We start from the raw sequence: 23,605 nt of genomic DNA on the forward strand, positions 1-23,605 counted from the left end.
AACTATAAACCAACCATCGATCTCTACAATGGGTGAATATATTAGAACCCTGAATGAATTGTTTGCACCTGCATCCGCTAGTCCCCCTACGTGCATAGTATTACCAATTAATAATGCAGCCCAATTCGAGATTCGGGCTGCAACAATAAACATGTTACCCAAGTTTCATGGGTTCGAAAGTGAACAACCCTACATTCATCTAGACAAATTTTTGACAATCTGTCTAACGTTTAGAAATCAAAACTTAGATGAAGAGGATATTAAATTAAGATTGTTTTCCATGACTTTAGAGGATCGTGCCGCTGCATGGCTATATTCCCTTGCTTCAAATTTCATCACATCATGGGAACAACTATCTAGGAAGTTCATGGCCAAGTTCTATCCCATGATAAAGACTGAAAAAATTAAGGATGCCTTGTTTAGAGAAAAATCTGAGGAGGAATTTTCCCAACTTTGGGAAAGATTCCATGATCTTTTGGTCAAGTGCCCGCACCATGGGCTTGACAAGGCTGATCTAGTACATTTCTTTTACAAAGGACTACCTCAGCACATAGAAACATGATCGAGTCCATGCACAAGGGTAGGTTCATGAACCAAACTCCGGATCAAGCCTATGAATTTCTTGTTGACTTAGCCGAGAACGCCCAAAATTGTAGCTATGGTGAGGAAGTAAATAGAGATGAGTTCAGGTCTAGAAAACCAGGTAATTATGAAATGAAAGCAGACCCAGAACTCAAAAATGTCATGTCCAATCTGGTGACTGGCATGAACAACTTAAGCAAAAAGTTTGATGCTTTCACTGTTTCCACTAGCTCGAGTTCATATAAAGAGTTAAATCCCATCATGAAAGTGGATCACGAGTCACATAGTTTATGTATCCTGTGTAACAGTTCTGAGCATCTAGTGGAGTGTTGTCCTAGTTTACCCAACATTAAGGCTGAGCAGGCAAATGCTCTAAACTCATATAGTGCCTTCAAGAAGCCCACTCCCAATTCATTCAGCCCAGTCTACCACCCTGATAATAGGTTCCACCCAAATTTCTCATACAAGCAAAATGAACCTATTCAGCATCAAGGTGGTCCACCAGGTTTTCAAAAAAAATTTTCCAGAATAGGTCCATCACAAATAAACCAATCATTGGCTCCACCTATTCCTACATATAGTGCCCCTATCCCTCAGCAAACTACATCATTGGAAGCCATGATGGCTAACATGATGAAGCAGCAACAAGACTTCATCCAACAGCAACAACAGACCAACATGGCTCCCAGACTAACCAATTCCATGCGCAAGCGATTGCAAAACTTGAGGTTAGTCTAAGTCAAATAGCAAACTCTCTAGGGGATAGAAAGAAAGGTGAACTACCTAGTCAGCCAGTGCCTAACCCTAGTAGGCAACAGAATCAAGGGCCGAGAGGCCAGTTTCAGATTGATTCTAATGGAAACCCTACCCATGAAGTCCAGGCAATTACCACTTTACGGTCTGGCAAGCAAGTGGACAACAAAGTCCAACTTCCTGTGCAAGAAAAAGAAGAAAAGCATGAACCAAACCCCACCCAGAAAAAGGCACAAGAACAGGGAACACAAGGAATAGAGGAAAAACCAATAGAGACGTATACACCCAAGGCTCCCTTTCCTAGTAGACTACAAAACTCAAAGAAAAAATCTCAGTACGATGAAATCATGGAAGTCTTTAAAAATGTTCAAATAAATTTACCCTTCTTAGATGCCATCAGACAGATCCCCTCCTATACAAAATTCTTAAAAGACCTAACCACGGTGAAAAGGAAAACCAGTATTCCTAGGCAAGCTGTGATGGCGGCACAAGCCTCATCTCTTATTCAACAACAGATTGCCCCAAAATACAAGGACCCTGGTTGCCCCACTGTTGAAATTAAAATAGGAGAAACCATCATTCGGAGAGCCCTATTAGACTTAGGAGCAAGTGTGAACCTATTACCCTATTCTGTCTACACCGAACTAGGTTTGGGGGAATTAAAACCCACAAACATCACTTTGTCATTAGCAGATAGGACTGTGAAGTATCCTAAGGGAATTGTAGAGGATGTAATTATAAAGGTAAATGAGTTTTACTACCCTGTAGATTTTGTAGTCCTCAAAACTGAACCAGTAAAAAACCCAGGTAGCCACATCCCAGTAATCCTTGGTAGACCATTTTTGGCCACTTCAAATGCTGTGATCAGTTGCCGAAATGGGGATAATGACCTTAGCATTTGGAAACTTGACCGTCCAACTCAATGTCTTTCACAGTAGTAATCAACCATCTGAGATGGACGATTTAGAAGAAATTCACATGATTGAAAACATAATCAACAAGTCCTTCGAGGAGTCAAGTTATTCTGATCCACTAGAAAGATGTTTGGCCCAATTCAGTCAAGATTGTGAGGAAGGAGAGTCGAATCAGGACTAGATTCCATTCCTGTAATGGATACTAGCAGATGGGCTACTAAATTTGAATCATTACCTATACCTGAATCCCAGCTAGTACCTTCAAGTGTCAAACCTCCCCAGCTTGAACTTAAAGATCTGCCTGAAAACCTAAAATATGCATTTTTAGGGGACAACAACACCTTACCTGTTATTATTGCATCAAATTTAACTGAAGAACAGGAAGAGAAGTTGTTAAAAATCCTTCAGAAAAATCAAGAAGCGATCGGCTGGTCTATAGCTGATATTAAGGGGATTAGCCCTTCTGTGGTCCAACATAAAATTCATCTAGAAGAGGATGCAAAAACCTCTAGAGAACCACAAAGGCGACTTAACCCAGTCATGAAAGATGTAGTTCTAGCTGAAATCATTAAACTCTTAGATGCAGGGATTATATACCCTATTTCTGATAGCCAGTGGGTGAGCCCAGTTCAAGTTGTACCCAAGAAATCTGGAATTACTGTGATCAAGAATGACCAAAATGAGTTAGTCCCAACTCGAATCCAAACTGGATGGCGAGTGTGCATTGACTACAGAAAGCTAAACGCCATGACTAGGAAAGACCACTTCCCACTACCCTTCATTGACCAAATGTTAGAACGTCTAGCTGGCCACTCCCATTACTGTTTCCTCGATGGTTATTCTGGATATAACCAAGTCCCTATCGCACGTGAGGATCAAGAGAAAACCACATTCACCTGTCCTTATGGCACTTTTGCCTATCGTCGCATGCTTTTTGGGTTATGCAATGCACCAACTACATTCCAACGGTGTATAATAAGTATTTTCTCCGACATGGTGGAGAAATTTTTAGAAGTTTTCATGGATGACTTTTCTGTATTTGGATCCAATTTTGAGGAATGTCTACACCACTTGACACTTGTTGTAGAACGCTGTAAACAGAAAAACTTAGTTCTTAACTGGGAGAAGTGTCATTTCATGGTAGAATCAGGTATTGTTTTAGGACATATTATGTCACAAAGGGGGAATTGAGGTGGATAAGGCCAAAGTAGAATTAATTGCTAAATTGCCACCTCCCAAAACTGTTAGGGAAGTCAGATCCTTTTAGGGCATGCGGGTTTTTACCGCCGCTTTATCAAGGATTTCAGTAAATTGTCGAAATCCTTATGCGATTTGTTGGCGAAAGATGCTACTTTTAATTTTTCGCCAATTTGTATAACTGCTTTCGAAAGACTAAAGTCTGAACTAACTTCAGCACCCATCATAAGGAGTCCTGATTGGAGTCGTCCTTTTGAAATCATGTGTGATGCATCCGATTATGCCATAGGTGCTGTCTTAGGTCAGCGAGTAGAGAAGCTTCCCCATGTTATTCATTATGCGAGCAAAACTCTAAATGACGCCCAACTCAACTATTCCACCACTGAAAAAGAATTGTTGGCAGTTGTTTTTGCTCTAGATAAATTCCGCCCCTACCTGATAGGATCTAAGGTTCTTATTTATTCTGATCATGCCGCCCTTAAGTACCTTCTCACAAAGAAGGATGCTAAGGCAAGACTCATTCGTTGGATCCTATTGCTCCAGGAATTTGATCTCGAAATTCGAGACAAAAAGGGATCTGAAAATGTAGTAGCTGACCACTTGTCCAGACTAATTGTTGAGTCATCTGCAGAATCATTACCTGTATCCGAAACTTTTTCGGATGAACAACTAATGATGATTTTCCATACCAATGTTCCATGGTATGCTGACATAGTCAACTACCTCGTTACTGAACAAATGCCTAGCTCTTGGACCAAACAGGAGCGATTTTGCTTCCTAGCTCGTGTGAAGTGGTATTTTTGGGATGAACCATACCTATTTAAATATTGCCCTGATCAGATCATCCGACGGTGTATTCCTGAATACGAACAAAGGAAAGTCCTTTCCTTTTGTCATGACCACGCTTGTGGTGGTCATTTCAGTGGTAAAAAGACGGCTGCAAAGGTTTTGCAGTGCGGATTCTATTGGCCCACACTATTTCATGACTCACACGAGTATTGCAAAGCATGTGACCGATGTCAAAGACTAGGAAAAATTTCAAGAAAAAATGAGATGCCCCTGAACCCGATCTTAATTGTAGAAATCTTTGATGTTTGGGGTATTGATTTTATGGGTCCTTTTTCTATGTCATTTGGGCACCAGTACATACTCCTAGCTGTTGACTATGTATGTAAGTGAATTGAGGCTATCGCGTGTAGGACCAATGATCACAAAGTAGTGATCAAGTTTCTTAAGGAGTCTGTCTTCGCTCGCTTTGGCACCCCTCGTGCTATCATTAGTGATGGGGGGAAACATTTTTGCTATAGAATTTTTAAAGCCCTTGCTAGGAAGTACAACATCACCCACAAGGTCGGTACACCATATCATCCACAAACGAGTGGACAAGTTGAGATTTCCAACAGAGAAATCAAGACCATCCTTGAAAAAACTGTCAATCCATCTCGAAAAGATTGGTCCCTTAGGTTAACAGATGCATTGTGGGCATATCGTACAGCCTACAAAACACCAATTGGAATGTCCCCATATAGGATTGTCTATGGCAAGGCTTGCCACTTACCTGTCGAGTTAGAACACAAGGCCTATTGGGCAATCAAACGCCTAAATTTCGATCTCGACAAGGCGGGAGAACATAGAAAGCTTCAGCTCGACGAGCTTGAAGAAATTAGGAACGATGCTTACGAGTGTGTTAAGAAGTACAAGGATCGCATGAAAGTCATGCATGATAAAATGATTACTCGTAAAGAGTTTTACCAAGGACAAAAAGTTCTCCTATATGATTCTCGATTACATCTATTCCCTGGAAAACTTAAATCTCGCTGGACTGGCCCATACACAGTAGAGAAAGTGCACCCGCATGGTGCAGTAGTAATATGCAATACCAAGGATGGTAGGTCCTTTCAAGTCAATGGACATCGTTTAAAATCATACCTTGAGTATCTGAGTCCAGAAGTCGAGGAGACACTTCTGACCGACCCTGTCTATTATGAGTAAATCGGAATTGTCTGGCTGAAGACATAAAACTTAGCGCTCTTGGGAGGCAACCCAACATGTAAATATCTTCTTTTTTTTTAAAAAAAAAGTTCAATAAATTACTAACATGCAGGTTTGGGGGATTTTGCCCCAACTTTCAATATCAGGTACTTCTCCTCTGTCCTCTTACTGCTTTAAATTTTCTTTAACATTGAGGACAATGTTAGATTTAGGTTTGGGGGTATTTTTACGCATTTGAAATTTTATAAAAAAAAATTAATTTTTAGTTAAAATTTTTGAAAAAAAAATAAATAAATAAATACAACACACAAGGTATATAAAATCTAAGAGCCCAATGACTAGTTGGAAGTAGTGCAAAGTGAGTTCTTTTTATTAAGTTCCTTTTAGTGAGTTGTAAGCTAATTAGTGCTTTGAATTTCACAACACATCTGGCCTGCATTTTCTAAGGTATAGGTTCGACATTGTGTTGAGAATATGGTAGCAACCTCGAATCCTGATGAACCATTTTTGTCTGATCCAAAAAAAAAAAAATGGTGGATTTAGTCAGGTACATCGAAAAGGGCTATCTATTGTCAAAGGTCAGCGGGCTTGTGATGAGGAACCCGAGCATAGGTCCGTAGGGGAGTCTTGATGCCCGACACCTCATGCCAACTGGTGTGAGAATTGTCGACTAATTGCTCGCTACATGGAGGAATCATCACAGGAGTAAAAGTGCACAATATATACATTATCATTTCTCTTTCAAAAAAAAAAGAGAGAAGAAAAAAAAAGAAAAACAAAAAAAAATGTATATTGACCATAAAAAAGACAATAGTGTGAAAGCCGTCGTTTTAAAAATTCGAGTAAGCTGGAATATTACAGATAAAGCCCATGAGGTATTAAAGTAAACATCCACAGCTCTCGAAATCCTGCAGAAAAGATGATTTTGAATCAGCAAATAGGTCTTGTCCGACCAATTCTTGGAAACTACTAATATTAGCAATATTTTGGAGATCCAAAATCTTAGCTTGTGCATGATCCAAACTTCACTGAGCACTCAAGTATAAATAAGTCTTACAACTTTCTAACGGAAAACTTAATAACTTCAACTTAAAGTGCATACTAACCTAGAAATTGGGCTACTTAGTAATTAAACCTTGTGTGCTTTTGAAATTCTTATCAGTTATGTACTTGAAATAAGACTTTCATTTCACAAACCAAATTTTATTTTGGGATTGAAGTTTGTGGGTAACTTCACTGCAAACCCTCACGAGACAACACTCGTCCACTAGGGTAACCTAGGGGTTTAACGGCTTGTTGCACATGCTAAGTGCAATCGTAATGCTCTACGAAAGTGAGTATTTATCTTAGGATATTTATATAATAAATAACACTTTTGCTCTCTCATTTTATCATTTTCGCGCTGAATTGCTAGAGACTAGCAATAAGCTAGTTGGGGGGTGTGATGAGAGCACAAAAGTGCAATCGTCATACCATCTTAATTAGTATTATAGCTAATCATTAATAATAAAATTAACTAATTAATATAGTATTTGTGCTTCAGTGCGAGTAATCCAAGAAACCAATTAACATTGGGTTTGAGCCTAATGCCCGGCAGCCCGAGCTCAAGTCAAGCCAGCATCTCCACGTGATGGAGCTCAGCCCCACGATGCAACTGGACCTCTTCCGTCACCAACGGTTTTCAGCCTTCAATCCCAACGTGCTCCCAGAATTTTCCAGCGTCCGAGCCGCATCAAAATCCTAGCTTCCTTCCCCATCGCGTGAGCCTAAGCATTCAAGTCCAGCCGGTCCATGCGATCACGGGAGACCGTAGCCCATTCCAAGCTTCACGCGATGAATCCATCAATAGCGTGCCAGCAACGCCCACGTCCGCACATCTACCTCCCGTCGATCCCGCTGCGGCCAGCCGTGAAGCATTCCGGATTCCATCCGCAACCCAGCCGCTCGTGAAGCCCGTGATCAGCGTCTCCTCCGTGATCCAAGCTCCCAGAAGCTTCACAGCATCCAGCGCCTCCTTCCTTCCGCATCAGCCCGCCATCTTCGAGCATCCACCGGCTCCCTCTGTTGGCAAGCCATTGACCGGATCCGCCTCCCAAATCACCGGAAGAAGGAAATAGGAAGCAAATCCCATCGATCCCGCTTCCAATCAAAGAAGGGAAGATCAGCGACTCCCCTCACGTGTCCGTGATCTTCTCCTCCGCATCCAAGCATCCGTGCCAGCAGCACCCTCGGATCAGCCCCTCCTCCCAGCGCCCGGATCCATCTCCTTCCTCTACGCCATCAAAATCCCAGCATCACGCAGCCATCTCCCTCTTCCGCAATCACCGGCGATCCCGCATCCCCAGCCGATCCCACTGATCCCGCCTCTTCCACATCTCCAAGCCTATAAGAAGAGGGGAGAGGCCATCGGCTAGGGGGTGTGCTCGGTTGGGGGGTTGAGGCCAAGAACCAGGAGGGAGGGGGCGAGAGCTTGAAGAGCTCGGTTGAGGTCGGGTCCCAAGAAGAAGAAGGAAGGAGGAGTCGGCTGGTTCAAAAGAAAAAGGGGAGAAGCCCTGTTTTCCGAGAAGAAGGAAGAAGAAAATATTATTTTAATATTTTTTATAGTGTTCAGCCGAGTTGTTGGTTCTTTTTATTTCAAGGATTTTCTTTTATGTTCTTGTAATCAATTTTCTTTCATGAAAGTGTTTTAGGTTTGGTTTAATATTTGCTTAAATATACAATCTATTAATTTTCTTTTATGCAATCCGTGCCCTAGGTTTGGTTTAGTCTCCGCAATTTATTTTATATATTCTGAAATTTTTAGTTTTAAGATAACTCTGAAATTTATTTTTGCTGTTCAACTGACGATTTTAATTCATAATCTGTCTTTAGAAATCGACCCCTACTCTGCATCCAATTTCAATTGCAAAGTTTTCCTTCTTCCCCTTGTTTATTTTCAATTAGAAAACATTCAACATCCCCGACGTAATATTTTTCTTTTGATATTCAAAAATCGATTTTGAATCCGAGTGAACGTTCTAATTTTTATGCAACTCCAATCGCTTCCCTGTGGATCGACCTCTTACGACCACTATTCTTCGAGTAAGGAAGGTAAGAGTAGAATTAAATTTAACTTTTGTTCGTCGGTTCTGACAACGATCTGTCTAGCATATTTTTAGGTAGACAGGAATCGGACGAACACTATCTAATTTTGGTAGAATATTTCGAATCAGTTACAACGACGTGGTAGACACTTAATATAGGTTGTTCTTGTGAGCCAAAACTTATCCTAACATGGCGCATAATCGATTAAGCTTGAAACACACTTAATTAACTAATACACACACTTAATTAACCCCGAAACATAATTTTCTGTTCTATGCACATAGTTTACCGTTTCCTGCACACAGGTATGGTTTCTCTGCACACAGTTAAGTTAAACAATTTGATTTTATAGAATATTTTGAATCAATTACAATGATGTGGTAAACACTTAATATAGGTTGTTCTTGTGAACCAAGTCTTACCTTAGCATGGCGCATAGTCGATTAAACTTGAAACACACTTAACTAACGATGGTACATACTTAATTAACCTCGAAATATAGTTTTCTGTTCTGTGCACACGTTTACTGTTTCCTACATATAGGTATGGTTTCTCTGCACACAGTTAAGTTAATTATGCTATATTACTTGTATACCAAGCTTACTAACCTAACTGTCACTCACTCATTATTTTCTTTCTTCTTTTCTTTCTTCTTCTTTTCTTCTCTTCTTTTTATTTCCTTCTCTTCTTTTTCTTTTCTTTTTATTCTTTTTTTTTCCTTTTCTTCCTTTTTTTCTTTTCTTTTCTTGATATTGATAGATACAGTGGAAAAAGGATTAAAAAAAAGAAAAAAAAGAAAAGAAAAAGAAGAAAAAAAAGAAGAAAAAGGAAAAAAAAGGAAGAAAAGAAAAAAAAGAAGAAAAAGGAAAAAAAGAAGAAAAAGGAAAGAAAAGAAGAAAAAGAAAAAAAAGAAGAAAAAGGAAAGACAAAGAAGAAAAAGGAAAGGCAAAGAAGAAAAAGGAAAGAAAAAGAAGAAAAGGAAAGAAAAATGAAGAAAAGGAAAGAAAAAGAAGAGAAGGAAAGAAAAAGAAGAAACGAAAAGAAAAAGAAGAAAAAGGAAAGAAAAAAGGAACATAATTAAGTATTCTATGTACACAATTAAGTCTTCCCTGCACACAGACTTAATTATATACAGAGAATACTTAACTGCATACAGATAGCACTTAACCGTGTGCATCACACCGTTAAGTATTCTCTGTACAGAATTAAATCTTCTCTGCACACAGTTAAGTGTTCTCTGCATCACACAGTTAAGTGTGTACAGAGAATATTTAACTGTGTGCATCATACAGTTAGGTGTTCTCTGTACACAATTAAATCTTATCTGCACACACTTAAATCTTCTTTGTACACAGTTAAGTGTTCTCTACATCACACAATTAAGTGTGTGCAGAGAAGACTTAATTGTATACGAAAAATATTTAATTGTGTGCATCACACAGTTAGGTATTCTCTATACACAATTAAATCTTCTCTGCACGTATTTAAATTTTCTCTGCATACAGTTAAGTGTTCTATACATTACACAGTTAAGTTAAATATTCTCTGTACACAATTAAGTCTTCTCTGCACACACACTTAAATCTTCTCTGCACATAGTTAACTGTTCTATGCATCACACAGTTAAGTTTTTTTCCTTTTCTTTTTCTTCTTCTTTTTTTCTTTTCTTTTTTTTCCTTTTTTCTTTTTCTTTACTTTTTTTTCTTTTCTCTTTTTCTTTCCTTTTTTTTCTTTTCTTTTTTTCTTTTTCTTTCCTTCTCTTCTTTTTCTTTCTTTTTCTTTTTCTTTCCTTTTTCTTCTTCTTGTTTCTTTTCTTTTTCTTTCCTTTTTTTCTTTTTCTTTCCTTCTCTTCTTTTTCTTTCCTTTCCTTTTTCTTTCTTTCTCTGCACAGAGTTAAGTATTCTTTGCATCACACAGTTAAGTATGTGCAGAAAAAGCTTAATTGTATACAGAGAATACTTAATTGTGTGCATCATACAGTTAAATATTCTCTGCACACAATTAAGTCTTCTCTACACACATTTAAATCTTGTTTTTCTTTCTTTTTCTTTTGTTTTTTCCTTTTTTTCTTTTTTTCTTTTTTTTTCTACTTTCTCCTCTCGTGAGCCCGACGACACCAAAAGGGGGCTATGCCATGGCGGCAGCGGGAGGGGGCCCGGCCGCAGCCACTTTATTTATTTATTTATTATTTTATTACAATATATTATTTATTTATTTATTTATTCGTTCATCATATATATATATATATATTTATTTATGGATTTATTTATCTATTTATTTTTCTTTTCTTTCTTTCTTTCTTTTTATTTTTAATTTTCTTCTTTTCTTTCCTTTTCTTCTTCTTTTTTCTTTCCTTTTCTTCTTTTTTCTTTTTTTCCTTCTATATTTTCCTCCCGTGAGGCCGGTGGCGCCAGAAGGGGGCCAGGCCATGGCGGCCGCGGGAGGAGATCCAGCCGCAGCTTTATTTATTTATAATTATTTTATTTTATTAAAATATATTATTTATTTATTTATTTGTTCATTCATATATATATATATATATTGATGCATTTATTTATTTATTTATTTTTCTTTTCTTTCTTTTTTTTCTTTTCTTTTCTTCTTTTCTTTTCTTCTTTTTCTTTCCTTTTCTTTTTTTTTTCTTTTTCTTTTTTTTTTCTTCTCTTCTTCCCTTCTTCTTCTTTCTCCTTTCTTCTCCTCCCGTGAGCCGACGACGCCGGAAGGGGGGCCGAGCCGCAGCGGCCGCAGGAGGGGGCCGCGGAAGACGGGGCCGCCGCCGGCGGCTGGCCAGAGGAGAACACCTCTCCTCCCGCTAGGCCGGCAACTCCGGAAAGGGGCCGGGCCGGGAGGAGGCGAGCCGGGGCCGGCGGCGGCCGCAGGAGGGAGCTCGGGCGGCGGCAGGCCGTGGTCGGCGGTGGGGGGGGTCTTTTTCTTCTCCTTCTGGGAATGGGAGGTGAGGAGGGCAGGGGCATTTTCGGCCTTTTTTAAAAAATAAAAGGGGCTCAAGGATCGGAAATTAAACTTGGTAAAGATATTGGATGGAAGATTTTAAGACTGGTCAACTGGGACTTTTTGTTATAGCGGGGACTTTTGGAGGGTGGGGAATTAATTACCCCCTATTATAAAATCGGTCCATAGAAATCAAGGGTCTAAAGATGGACCGGCTATTTATTTTTTATTTGTTTTTTCAAAAAAGTAAGGATTAGCTACTGACGCGTCACCCTTCTCCCCAGAGTCACCCAACGCAGCACCACCACCACCCACCCAAGTTTCAATCAGCAGTTCCCGTGTCCTCTTCTCCTTTTAAAATTTAGTGGCCTCCATGCTTTAAAAACGACAATCGAAAAATAAAACAAGAATTCAGATAAATTTTAAATTAATAATAATAATAAAGGAGCAAACCCTTCAAAAGCCCCCTCAATGGGCTCGAAGCCTTTCACCAGCCTCTCCTTCTTCCCTCTCCGAGAGCCTTCAGAGAGAGAGAGAGAGAGGCGAGAACAAAATCCTGGCAGCAATCAGCTGCAAAGAAAAAAAAAAATTCTCGAGAGATCACAAGGAGGGAGAAGGATAGAAACAAGGCAAAATCCAAAGAGAGCTTTTAGCTGTGAGGAAAGAAAGAAGTAAAAGAAAGGAAAGCGAGGAGTCGTCCCATTCTGCCGAGTCCTGCTTACCATCGGTTAAACAAAAAACAAAACCGAAACACACGCTCCTCCATCTCCTAAAACTCTCCGTCCTTCCCTCCTCTCAGTTTTACCTTCTTTCCACCCACTCTTCTTGTAGTCCTTCTTCAGCTAAAAGCGAGTGCTAGCCGAAGAAGATGATAACTCCATCGGATTTCTACAACGTGATGACGGCCATGGTGCCGCTTTACGTGGCCATGATCCTGGCGTACGGCTCGGTGAAATGGTGGAAAATTTTCTCCCCCGACCAGTGCTCGGGCATCAACCGCTTCGTCGCGCTCTTCGCGGTTCCGCTGCTGTCCTTCCATTTCATCTCCACCAACGATCCCTACGCCATGAACCTGCGGTTCATCGCGGCCGACACGCTGCAGAAGCTGATGGTGCTCGGAGTCCTCACGGTCTGGGCCCAAGTCAGCCGCCGCGGCTGCCTCGAGTGGACTATAACTCTCTTCTCCCTCTCCACCCTCCCCAACACGCTCGTCATGGGCATCCCCCTCCTCAAGGGCATGTACGGGGCCTCATCCGGCGGTCTCATGGTCCAGATCGTTGTCCTCCAATGCATCATCTGGTACACCCTCATGCTCTTCATGTTCGAGTACCGCGGCGCCAAGCTGCTCATCGCCGAGCAGTTCCCGGACACCGCCGGCTCCATCGCCTCCATCGCCGTCGACTCCGATGTCGTCTCGCTCGACGGGCGCCGGGACGCCCTCGAGACCGAGGCCGAGATCGGGGACGACGGCAGGCTCCATGTCACGGTGCGGCGGTCCAACGCCTCCCGGTCGGATGTCTACTCCAGGAGGTCCCAGGGGTTCTCCACCACCACCCCTCGCCCTTCCAACCTCACCAACGCCGAGATTTACTCGCTGCAGTCCTCCCGTAACCCGACGCCCCGGGGCTCCAGCTTCAACCACACCGACTTCTACTCCATGGTCGGCAGGAGCTCCAACTTCGGCGCATCGGATGCTGGCTACGGCGCCGTGATGCCGACCGCGGCGTCGAGGCCGTCCAACTATGAGGAGGAGCACGGCACCGCCACGGCCGGCGCCAGGTCCCGCGGGTTCCACTACCCGGCGCCGAATCCAACCGTGTTTTCGACGGCGGCGGCGTCAGGCGCTACGAGGGTGGTGGGCGGCAAGATGGCCAACGGGCAATCCCATTTACTGAAAGCGGAGGACGGAGGTACCAAGGATCTCCACATGTTCGTGTGGAGCTCCAGCGCATCCCCAGTCTCCGACGTGTTCGGAAATAACCAGGAGTACGTCTTCCCGCCGGCGACGACGGATCCTCCTGCCGTCAAACAAGTCCGAATGGTGGTTTCCCCAGGCAAAGGTGCTCCTCCACATTTAGTTCATGATTTTTCTCTCTCTCTCTATATATATATGTATATAGTTTAGCTTTAGCTTCCACTTTTGATGATGAGAATATTAAGAGTCTAAGGGATTCCAGTGGATGGGCGGAAGGAGCGGGATGATTACTTGGAGCGAGACGACTTCAGCTTCGGAAATGGGGGGATGATGGAGAGAGACGGTGGGCACGAGGGAGGAGACGATGACAAGATGCATGAGAGCAGCAAAGGAGGAGGGAGAAGCACGGCGTTGCCACCGGCCAGCGTCATGACGAGACTGATCCTAATCATGGTGTGGCGGAAGCTCATTCGCAACCCCAACACCTACTCCAGCCTCATCGGCCTCACCTGGTCCCTCGTTTCCTTCAAGTAAAACCAAATCCCATCACTTAATTACCAAACTAATCGTATGCATCAAATTTCTGCATCATTTTTTTTTAACTCCATAGCTTCAGAGAAGCAAGTGAGATTGATGGATTGGTTTGTCTCCCTGTTACTCCTGCTGGTATATATATTGCAGATGGCATGTCGAGATGCCTGCCATTATATCAAAGTCGATCTCCATACTGTCGGACGCAGGCCTTGGCATGGCCATGTTCAGCCTTGGTCAGTATCCATGTGATCCATCGAGCTTTCCCTTTACCAAGCTTAGCTAGGCTTAGCTCCTCTTTCTTCTACTAATAATAATTACCTAAACAAATTTCATCACGGCTCGGACCTTATCTTTTTATTTGTCTTCTATATTTTTGCTGTCACTGTGGCTGATTGGTGATGTCTTGCGTGGTGTGGTGTGGTGGGTCGCGGGTCAGGTCTGTTCATGGCGTTGCAGCCAAGGATCATAGCATGTGGGAATAAGGTTGCAGCTTTTGCCATGGCCGTGAGATTCCTTGCAGGCCCAGCTGTCATGGCTGCCGCTTCCATAGCCGTTGGTCTCCGTGGCGTCCTCCTGCACGTCGCCATTGTACAGGTCAATCTTTTCCCACCCCCTCTGACACACCGAATCCAGCACAATGTTCCCCCGTCACTCCCTAGACACTATTCCTTGAGCTCTCTCTCACTAACAATAATGGCATTCTCTCTCTATATCTTATCTTACGCCAACTTCTCCTTTACTTTGGAACTGTGCAGGCAGCACTCCCTCAAGGCATTGTCCCCTTCGTCTTTGCAAAGGAGTACAATCTGCATCCTGATATCCTTAGCACTGCGTGAGTAAAGAGACAGCTCTATATCTCACTGGAATCTCTCTAGGATTCTTTCTCTTTGTGCTTAGAACTGGTCATCTTGGTGATCTTTGGATGATGTTGCAGGGTTATATTTGGGATGCTGATCGCACTGCCCATTACGCTGGTTTATTACATTCTACTGGGTCTCTGATGTTAAGTATATCCCGAGAGACGAAGGGCGTCGAAAGACGGCAGCGTAGGCTGGGTTTCAGAGAGAAAGCAAGGAGAGGCGATCTCCAAACTCGTGGAAAAGGGAACCGGATCCGATTCTGACCGACGTGGTTTACGGAAAGAGCTAGGTTGCTGTAAAATGATGTGCCTTTCAATCTCAAGAGCTCTTCTTTCTTCTTTTGCCTTTGTGTGTGTGTCTCACCTTCATCCGCTCGTTGTTTTAAAGAATATAAATAAATAAGAGAATATAATGGTACATGCACATGGAAAAGAAATGTGAAGTTTAAGGAGAAAAAGAAAAATGTGAAACTAAACAAGAACTTTACTTATTTTTGGGAAGGAAGAAAACTTAAAATCATAACTATTTGATGATGATAACGACCAAGGTGGTGCAGTAGTTGTTTGGTTTCTTTCCCGTCAGCAATAAATGTCACAAAGAATGGCAAAAGAATGATAGGAGGGTCGTCTCTTTTCATCAAGGTTTTTTTGCTCGGTTGCGTCGGGATGGTGGTGTAAAGCTGAAGGAGATGTGAGAAGCCAACAAAGGAAAAAAAAGAAAAAAAAAGAGAGAAAGATTGGAGGCGAAGGTCTACATGGGTAGTGGAGGGCACGTGTTGGCCGCTTTGTACCCCATCATTACGCCTTCAGTGTTCGATTTGATGTCGACCCGCTTGGCATATTACAAGATCCAAAAAACTACGGAACGGCAACTTTTTCTTTCAAGGTGTAGTGGTTTGGCATTTCCGACGACAGCCTTGCCCTTCAAGATCCAGGGTCAGCGGAAAACTTTTTTTTAAAAAAAATATAAATTTTGAAAAATAATTTTTTTTAAAAAAATATATCTATAAAAGTACTTTTAGCATATTTGGTTGATTATGAAAAAGTGACAAATTTTCAAAGTGCTTATATTTGGTTAGCAATCCACTTTTCTGAAAAAGTTATGTATAATTCCTATTACGCCGTTAATAAAAATTAGGTCTTTAAAGTCTCTTTAATGTTTCTTTAATGCTGAACGGCCTTTTTGGAAAAAAGTAAAATGGAGTGATTCGCGCTTTATGGGAAAGTAAATTTTCCATGTTTCTCAGGGGAATGACTTTTCCATGAAATGTGAGAATCATATTTCCATGAGAATACAACTTTTCCGTCTCTCTCCTTTGAAAACTCCAACCAAACAAGAGGCATCTTATTACTTTTCCGTTGACCACACTTTCCCCCCTTCTTTTTCCGTGAACCAAACAAGCCCGTAGTGGCATTAATCAAGGGGATGTCGAGTTTTGTTGCCCCTTTTTCTGGTCATCATGCATGCGTGCGCATATGTATATATATGTATGTGTGTGTCTATATATATATATATATATATATATATATATATATATATATATATATATGTATGTATGTATGTATGTATGTATGAATGTGCATATATCTATTTGTTTATATATATATTTATGTATGTATGTACATATGTATGTATTAACTTTCACGCTTCCTTAGTTTCATCTATATGAAATTAAATTTGGTAGTATCTTAGGAATTTCAGTCGATGGGTTCTAAATGTGGGTGGATCCAAGTATTAATTTCCGTAGACAGGAAAAAACAAGATGTGCCACTTAGAAATTCTTTTGCAACAGCTAAGACCAATTTGTTTTGTTGCAATCTTAGGATAGATATTATATTGGAATCTAGTGAACTATAGTTTGCTAGCCAATGTCAGCATCAACTTGTGCCCCATAATTCAATTGTTTCTTTTAATAGCAAGTGTGCGCTTAGCTTTGTCGTTTTGGAGCCAAACACGTGTCCATCTAGTTCAGTTTGAGTAAGGTCAAGCAAAGCCAGATCGATCAGGATCCTATCCATTTTGACAGAATGCCGAGATCTTTATGATATCTAATAAAGAAAAGACTATTTGATCAATGGGGAATTCAAACTTCTAAAACTTGGGAAAAATCTCAATTGATTGCTGGAGTAGATGGCTATCGAATTATTATAATTTATAAAGCCATGGTTCCTTTTCTTATAGGGATAGGAAAATCGAAATATTGAACATGATAAGCTATTATATATTAGCCTTATTGGAATAGAAAAGGTAAATATGAACCGTTGGGTAAGTAATTACTAATGGATTTCAAGTTGTGAAGTCCTGAAATGAATCCACATAAAATTGTGAGGATGTAATCAATTACATACAACTCCTGTAATTTATCTCCTCTTCAAATCAGCGTAGTTCTTAAGGTTGAACAACAATGAGCTGTGGAAAATTCACTCTCTATTTTAGAGTTCCAGATTATATCATCTACTAGAAAGTTGGCTCATTGAATTGTTGCAGTTAACAGGGATTCGATCTAAATTAGCATATAGCTGAAATTTAATTACTTTACCTATATTTCCTCGAAAATTATTCTAGTAGTTGATAGGATCACTGACATGCCAGATCAATTAGCAGTAAAACTAGGTCGATTAAGAGAACAGGTTGGGCTTTGTTAATAAAAGGACTTAAACTTTTTAATAGGATGATAATATTGCAAAGAAAGACTGCAAATAACAGGAGTAATAACACACAAGTAGAGAAACTATCCAGTAAAGATTGATTATATGAGAGAAGTAATTGAGTACACACTATAGAAAAAATCGGCTTTACCGACGCTTTTCTGCCGACGCTTTTTACAAGCGTTGGCAATTTTTGGTCTAGCGTCAAAATTTACCAGCGCTTGTAAAAAGTGTCGGCAATAGGCGACTTTAATAAGCGTCGGTATAGTCGCCGGCCTAAGACGACGCTAAAAAGCGTCGTCTGAACCTATTTCGACGCTAATATGATCTCCTCTCTCTCCGTCGCGCACTTTCAAAAGGTGATCCCCCCCTCCCTAACCCCCTCCAGATTCAAGAAGCAGAACGACTCCGACGATGATGTCTTCGCCCGCCTCTTCGCTGCCTCCTTGGATCCCGACTCCGCCCCCTCTCCCCCGAACCGTGGATCCTCAAGTTCCACCTCATCGCCAGCGAGACCCTCTACGGCCTCTTCCTCTTGAGCTCCTCCCCGACCCTCGCCGAGATCGCCAGCCTCGCTGGCTACGACTACATGGTCGTCGACATGGAGGACGGCTCTGGCAGCATCGCAGAGGCCCTCCCTTGCCTCCGCGCCCTCGCCGCTGCCCGCACCCCGGCTATCCTCCGCCTTCCGGAGCTCTCTGCTGCCTGGGCCAAGAAGGCCCTCGATCTCGGCCCCCAGGGCCTCATGTTCCCCATGATCGAGTCCCCCAGCGCCGTTGAGCTCGCCGTCTCATTCTGCCGTTTTCCGCCACGCGGCGTCCGCGGGTCCGCCCACACAATGGTGCGCGGATCCGCTTACGGCATCGACGACGGCTACCTGGCGTGGGTTGACGAGGAGCTGCTGGTGATGTGCCAGGTGGAGACGGCGGCGGGGCTGGCGGAGATCGAGGCGATCGCCGGCGTCAAGGGGGTCGACGTGGTGCAGATGGAACCGCTGGATCTGAGCATGAGCATGGGGTATCTGTGGGATCCTAGGAACCGGAAGGTGAGGGATGCGATGAGGGGATGAGGAACAAGCTGTCAGCGGCGGAGGGCGGCGGCGCTGGCGAGAGGGGACCGTATTTGGGGGGGCTTGCGATGCCGCACGATCGGGCGGAGAATATGAAGATGAGAGGATATCATATGGTAACGGGGGTAGTGGATGTGGAGATTTTCCGGCAGGCGGTGGTGGAGGACATGCGGCGGTGGAGGAGCGCGGAGGTGGACATTGGGAAGGAAACGAAGAAACGAGGCTTTGATTCAAAATAATTTTTAAAATATTTTTTTAAAAAAAATATTTATAACGACGCTTTAAAGCATCACTAATTGGGTTTTTAGCGATGCTTAAAAGCATCGCTAAAAAATGTCGCTAAAAACCACCTTAGCGACGCTTTCTAGAAGCGTCGGCAATTCTTTTTTCCACTCTGACATAGCCGACCCTTTGGCGACGCTTTTAAAAGCATCAAAAGGAAACTGACCGACACTTATAAGTGTCGGTAAAAGCCTTAAAAAGCGTCGCCAAATCTTGTTTTTCTTGTAGTGACAAGACGGACATTTTCTAAGATGGAATAATTGTCAAGCGGGAGAACCGGATATACTGATAAGAGCTAAAGATGCAGAATCCTCCAATGCTCAATTGATCTTCTCCAACGTAGGCATGGCGTGATACTTCATGTTGAAGAACTTTAGACTAAGGTTAAGAATATAGAACCCGCTCAACACTTATTATGGTACATAGAAGAGGTGCAGAAGCATAGTTTATACCAGCTTAGTCAAATATCCATATATGTTGAGTATGAGAAATATTGAAAGAAGCTAGTGTGCACTTGGGTGCTAGGCGTCTGCTCCTTAAAGGCGACTCGGCTACAGTGATTGACTGGATCCGGAGCCGACAGACCGGGTCTGAGTCGCACCCACTACTCCGGAATATTTGGCGGCTCGTGGAGGAGTTAGAGTCATTCGAGCTTCGCATGTGTTTCGGAAGGCGAACAGTGCAGTGGACTAGGTCAATTTTCGGTCAATTTTTGGCCGATTTCTTAGCCAGTGATGGTGGTTTAAGGATGTGGGAGGAAGAGAAAGCAAGGAAAGGAAGATCAAAGCTTTACTTAGGCTCTGACAGTATTCTCTAGCCTCGATTTGCGATGGCTACTATGGGAGAAAACTATCAAAAATAAGGAGAAAGAGGGGGGTAAAGGAGAGAAAAGGAGACATGGTGCTCGTGGTGAAGGGCGACAAAGAGGAGAGGGTTCCTATTTATAGAGAGCCCTAGGGTCTTGATGAACCTAGGATTCCGGCATTGCCTCGGAGTCATTCGAGCGAAGTAAGATTTCTGTTCGCTGCCCTTGTTCGTGCAACACATGCGGTCTAGTTGAGTTAAGTTACAGCTGGGTATGGCTGATCAAGTGGACCAAGCCAAATCGAACCATCATAGTTCATGAAATATTGACTTGTTGAATCTTGTGATTAATTGATGAAGGCCCGTCTATAGAGTTGCAAGAACGGAAAGCACAAGAACTACATGGAAATCCTTCATTGAAATCCTCTATATTAGTTAAACCATGATCTACCTAACATAAATTTGAGGACCCATATATCCATTTAATGATGTGGTGAATGCCTCATACTGAACGCTAGAGTCATATCCTAGTGTAGGATTGGACCCAGTGTGTATCACCTAATAAATCAATCTGATAGATCCATTGCATTGTTGCATAGCTAGAGTTAATCTCCTTAATTTCCTTCCAATATAATTTTGCGGAGCTGAGAGTCCTTTGATTCTACTTTCATGTCACACACTCACATACGCACACACGTGCACACTTATAGAACTAAAATATGTGATATTGGTTTCTATCATTTTGTAAAGAGCCTAAGGAAACATGGTTGGCCCTAAAAGTCGTCGAGAGCTAATTAAACATATATATAATTTTTAGTCCGCATTTTAAGATCAACCGAAAAAAATATCGATTATATGTGATAACTAGTATGCAGGAAAGCTCATTGATTTTCTATCCAATGTGAGAAAGCCAAGTATTCTTTGAGAAAATCAATTTAAACCAATTTACATCATACAAATGCACTGTAGCAAATAGGAACAGGTTCAACCATTAAAAGATCGCATTCTGCACCACATTTTCTTCTTTTTTTTCTTTTTTTTTTTAAGTAAGGATGCATGCACTATGCTTATTTAATCTCCATCTCATGGGAGAGAAGCTTGGTTTCTGATCTGAATGTTTGAAATCTTTGGTTGCATGACATACACATTGACTATGATCTCATCCCATAGAATCTGTATCAATATGCCATCTTGATGAATCGATCAGCAAATAGAACCTGGGAATATTAGAAAATCTGCTGTAACCCTCAAAAACCTTATACGTAGTCAGAAAGATGTATTCTCATCTCAACAAATTAATTATCAATAGAACACTGAATCTCTTGTAATCAATGAAAATTTAAGTTGAACAACGCATTTAGTCTTGAGATTCATGTAGAAGGTAAACATTTCATCTGATCTAAATGTAATGTGGGATTCTACTATAATCTAGAGAAATGTCAGGTCAGAAAGTTGAAGCTGCCACAATCAGCTAGTGCTCTAGAATCATAAAGGTGTGGTCAACCCACTCTAGAAAGTTTTTAGTCTTTTTTTTTTTTTTTTTTTTTGCTACACTGGACAACTTATATAATTCTAGTATGAATACATCTAAAACAATCAAATATAACAAGTCACAAAGTGCTCTAGGCAGCTCTTCCTTACCCGTCTAGAGAACCTTCCAGCTTGATTAGCCACAAAAGAAGCCACCCAGTCCGCAGTTCCATTAACCTCCCTATGGACATGCTTGGCCCGGAAGATAATATCTTCGCTTGCCATGCCCTAGATGTCCCGAAGAAAGTTTTAAGTCCTTTCAAGGACTGTGCGGAGATGAAAAAAAGAGGCTAAGTGTAAGATGGTTCTTTGTATTAGAGATAGAGAATTCACATAAATAAAGATACATCAGTGTGAGAATCCTATGGTTTAGGGATTAGTTACAGCAAAATATGATATAAATAAGTAGAAAATACAACATTCTTCTTTTTTTCAGAGAGAAAGAGAGGGAAACACGTCCATACTATAATTATGTAAGTCCTAATACTAAGCAAAGGGGTAAGCCCTGCTTATAAATATTATTAGAATATATATTATAAGATCTAAAACTATTGTGAAATTATTGTCTTCTACTATATCTTAAAGATTGGTCTCTAACTTAAAAAGGGTGTTTGGCATGGGGTGATCATCCCAAAATCAAAGGTGATGTAGGTAGAGGTGATAAGATCACCGCATTTGGTCGCACTATGGTGATCCTCATTGCAGTAATCGTGGCAGTGATTCCAAATCACCACCACCTTTCAAATCACTATCCAACCCAGTGATGAGATGCCCGTTCTTTAAGGCCAAAAATTCAAGATCGCCTTAGGGCAATGATGTTGGGCTAAGAGTTGAGGACAAAAATACCTCTATGTCCAGTAAAAAAATTAGTATATCAATATACTGTTAATATATTATATCGATATTATATTTATATTATGAATATTATATTTATGTTATATTATATTATAATATATTATTAATTATATTATTGTCATATTATTATTCAATGATGATTTAAAATTATAGTAGAAATATATTGTTGTGCTTTATATTTATATAATGAAATTATTTAATATATAACTTCTATTTGCCTTATTTCCTAATCAAATTAATTATTAGGATTAAAAAATAATATATTATAAATATAAATAAAAAATATTAATTCTATAATAATAATTAATATATTTTTATGGGCGTAATAATTTATAGTGCTAATAATCATATTTTATAAAATATATTAATAATTAATATGTAAATAAATATATAATATTTTATTATAATATATTTTATATGATTAATAAATATATTTTATGAAATATATTGAGGGAAATTTTGAAATTATATGGTGATTGATCTTGAATTTTTGTGAAATACCAAATAGGTTACTTGTGGATATCTGAAAAAATTTTATCATTGGAACATAGTATACCAAATGCGGTCATGTTAAATTATCATGGATTAAATAACCCCAAGATAAGGATCACCAATGATCTAAGATCACCTAGGTGATCCCATTTGAGTCACCAAATGTCACCTAAAGATTACAATAGCTTGAATTTTAACTTTTTTGAATTTTAAGTCTCCTACAATAAAGGGATAAGTAGGGAGAGAGAGAGAGAGAGAGAGAGAGAGAGAGAGAGACTAATAAATCAAGTTGTATTCCTCCATTACCTTATCCAATCATACTCCATAGGTGAGCCATGGTAGTTAAAATAAGCAAATAGTACTGAAATGTGTATATCATTGGGTCCCAAACATAGTGTGGATTAGTGGAGATGTCCAGCATTGATGCACAAGTATTTGTTGCAAATGATTCCATCCACCTTTGTTCTCCTAAAAGGTTTTTGAAACTTTTAAACTGGTTCAACTGGAAGGAGAAAAAAATTCTTCCTCTGATTTGCTCAACCAAAATGTTTATCAACTCAAAGGCATAGCCAGATTTTATGGAAAAATTGTAAGTAGGGTTTTTTCTCTTCTTACAAATAAGGGACATTTTTCAAATTTGCAAGATATAACTTTCTAGTTGGAGTTGGAATTCTATTATAAATCTAAAAGGAGTGAAGCAGCCAGATATAGGGGATCCTTTGAACTTGGTACAAGCAGCAATCAAATTTAGTTAGAATCTTGAAGTACTTTATTAGGGACACTAATTTCTTTCTGAGTTTTGATCCTTCAGATTAGGCAATTTAAAAGATACTGTAGTATTTGTTTTTAACCTTTTTTTTATTTATACTGGAGTCTAGCATGTGCGATGCACATACATTGCATATACCGTCTTGACCTTTTACTTAAAAAATTAAGCAAGAAATGATTTTTCTCCTTTTTATTACCCATGGTTGGTGCGGACACTAGTACTAGACTGATTATTTTGCGAGATCACGGTCGTCGCAGGAGGACGGTCCAGCCACTTTCGTTGTGGTTGGATTGATTAATGTTATTTTTGTATTATTTTATGTTGGTAGGATTAATTTGCATATTATCATTTGAGGATCTTGTTCAGATTGTTTTCT

General features: G+C 40.7%; 1 protein-coding gene and 1 pseudogene across 1 annotated transcript; both read left to right on the forward strand.

Annotated features, from left to right (window-relative positions):
- Window positions 1–12,339: 12,339 nt before the first annotated feature.
- On the forward strand, window positions 12,340–15,203 carry LOC103723620 (probable auxin efflux carrier component 1c). The gene is made up of 6 exons (XM_008814584.4): window positions 12,340–13,531; window positions 13,649–13,916; window positions 14,068–14,153; window positions 14,357–14,514; window positions 14,676–14,752; window positions 14,855–15,203. Exons 1-6 carry the CDS (start codon window positions 12,340–12,342, stop codon window positions 14,919–14,921), a joined length of 1,848 nt encoding a protein of 615 aa, XP_008812806.2. The 3' UTR covers window positions 14,922–15,203.
- A 2,639-nt stretch (window positions 15,204–17,842) lies between these two features.
- LOC120106573 lies at window positions 17,843–18,736 on the forward strand (annotated as a pseudogene).
- Window positions 18,737–23,605: the final 4,869 nt, after the last annotated feature.

This window comes from Phoenix dactylifera, unplaced genomic scaffold (genome assembly GCF_009389715.1).
Source record: "Phoenix dactylifera cultivar Barhee BC4 unplaced genomic scaffold, palm_55x_up_171113_PBpolish2nd_filt_p 000568F, whole genome shotgun sequence".
NCBI lineage: Eukaryota > Viridiplantae > Streptophyta > Magnoliopsida > Arecales > Arecaceae > Phoenix > Phoenix dactylifera.

Coding starts and splice junctions, on each gene's coding strand:
- LOC103723620 (XM_008814584.4), top strand. CDS start 12,340: ATGATAACTCCATCGGATTTCTACAACGTGATGACGGCCATGGTGCCG. Junction 13,532..13,648: donor GGTGGTTTCCCCAGGCAAAG/GTGCTCCTCCAC, acceptor AAGGGATTCCAG/TGGATGGGCGGAAGGAGCGG. Junction 13,917..14,067: donor TGGTCCCTCGTTTCCTTCAA/GTAAAACCAAAT, acceptor TATATATTGCAG/ATGGCATGTCGAGATGCCTG.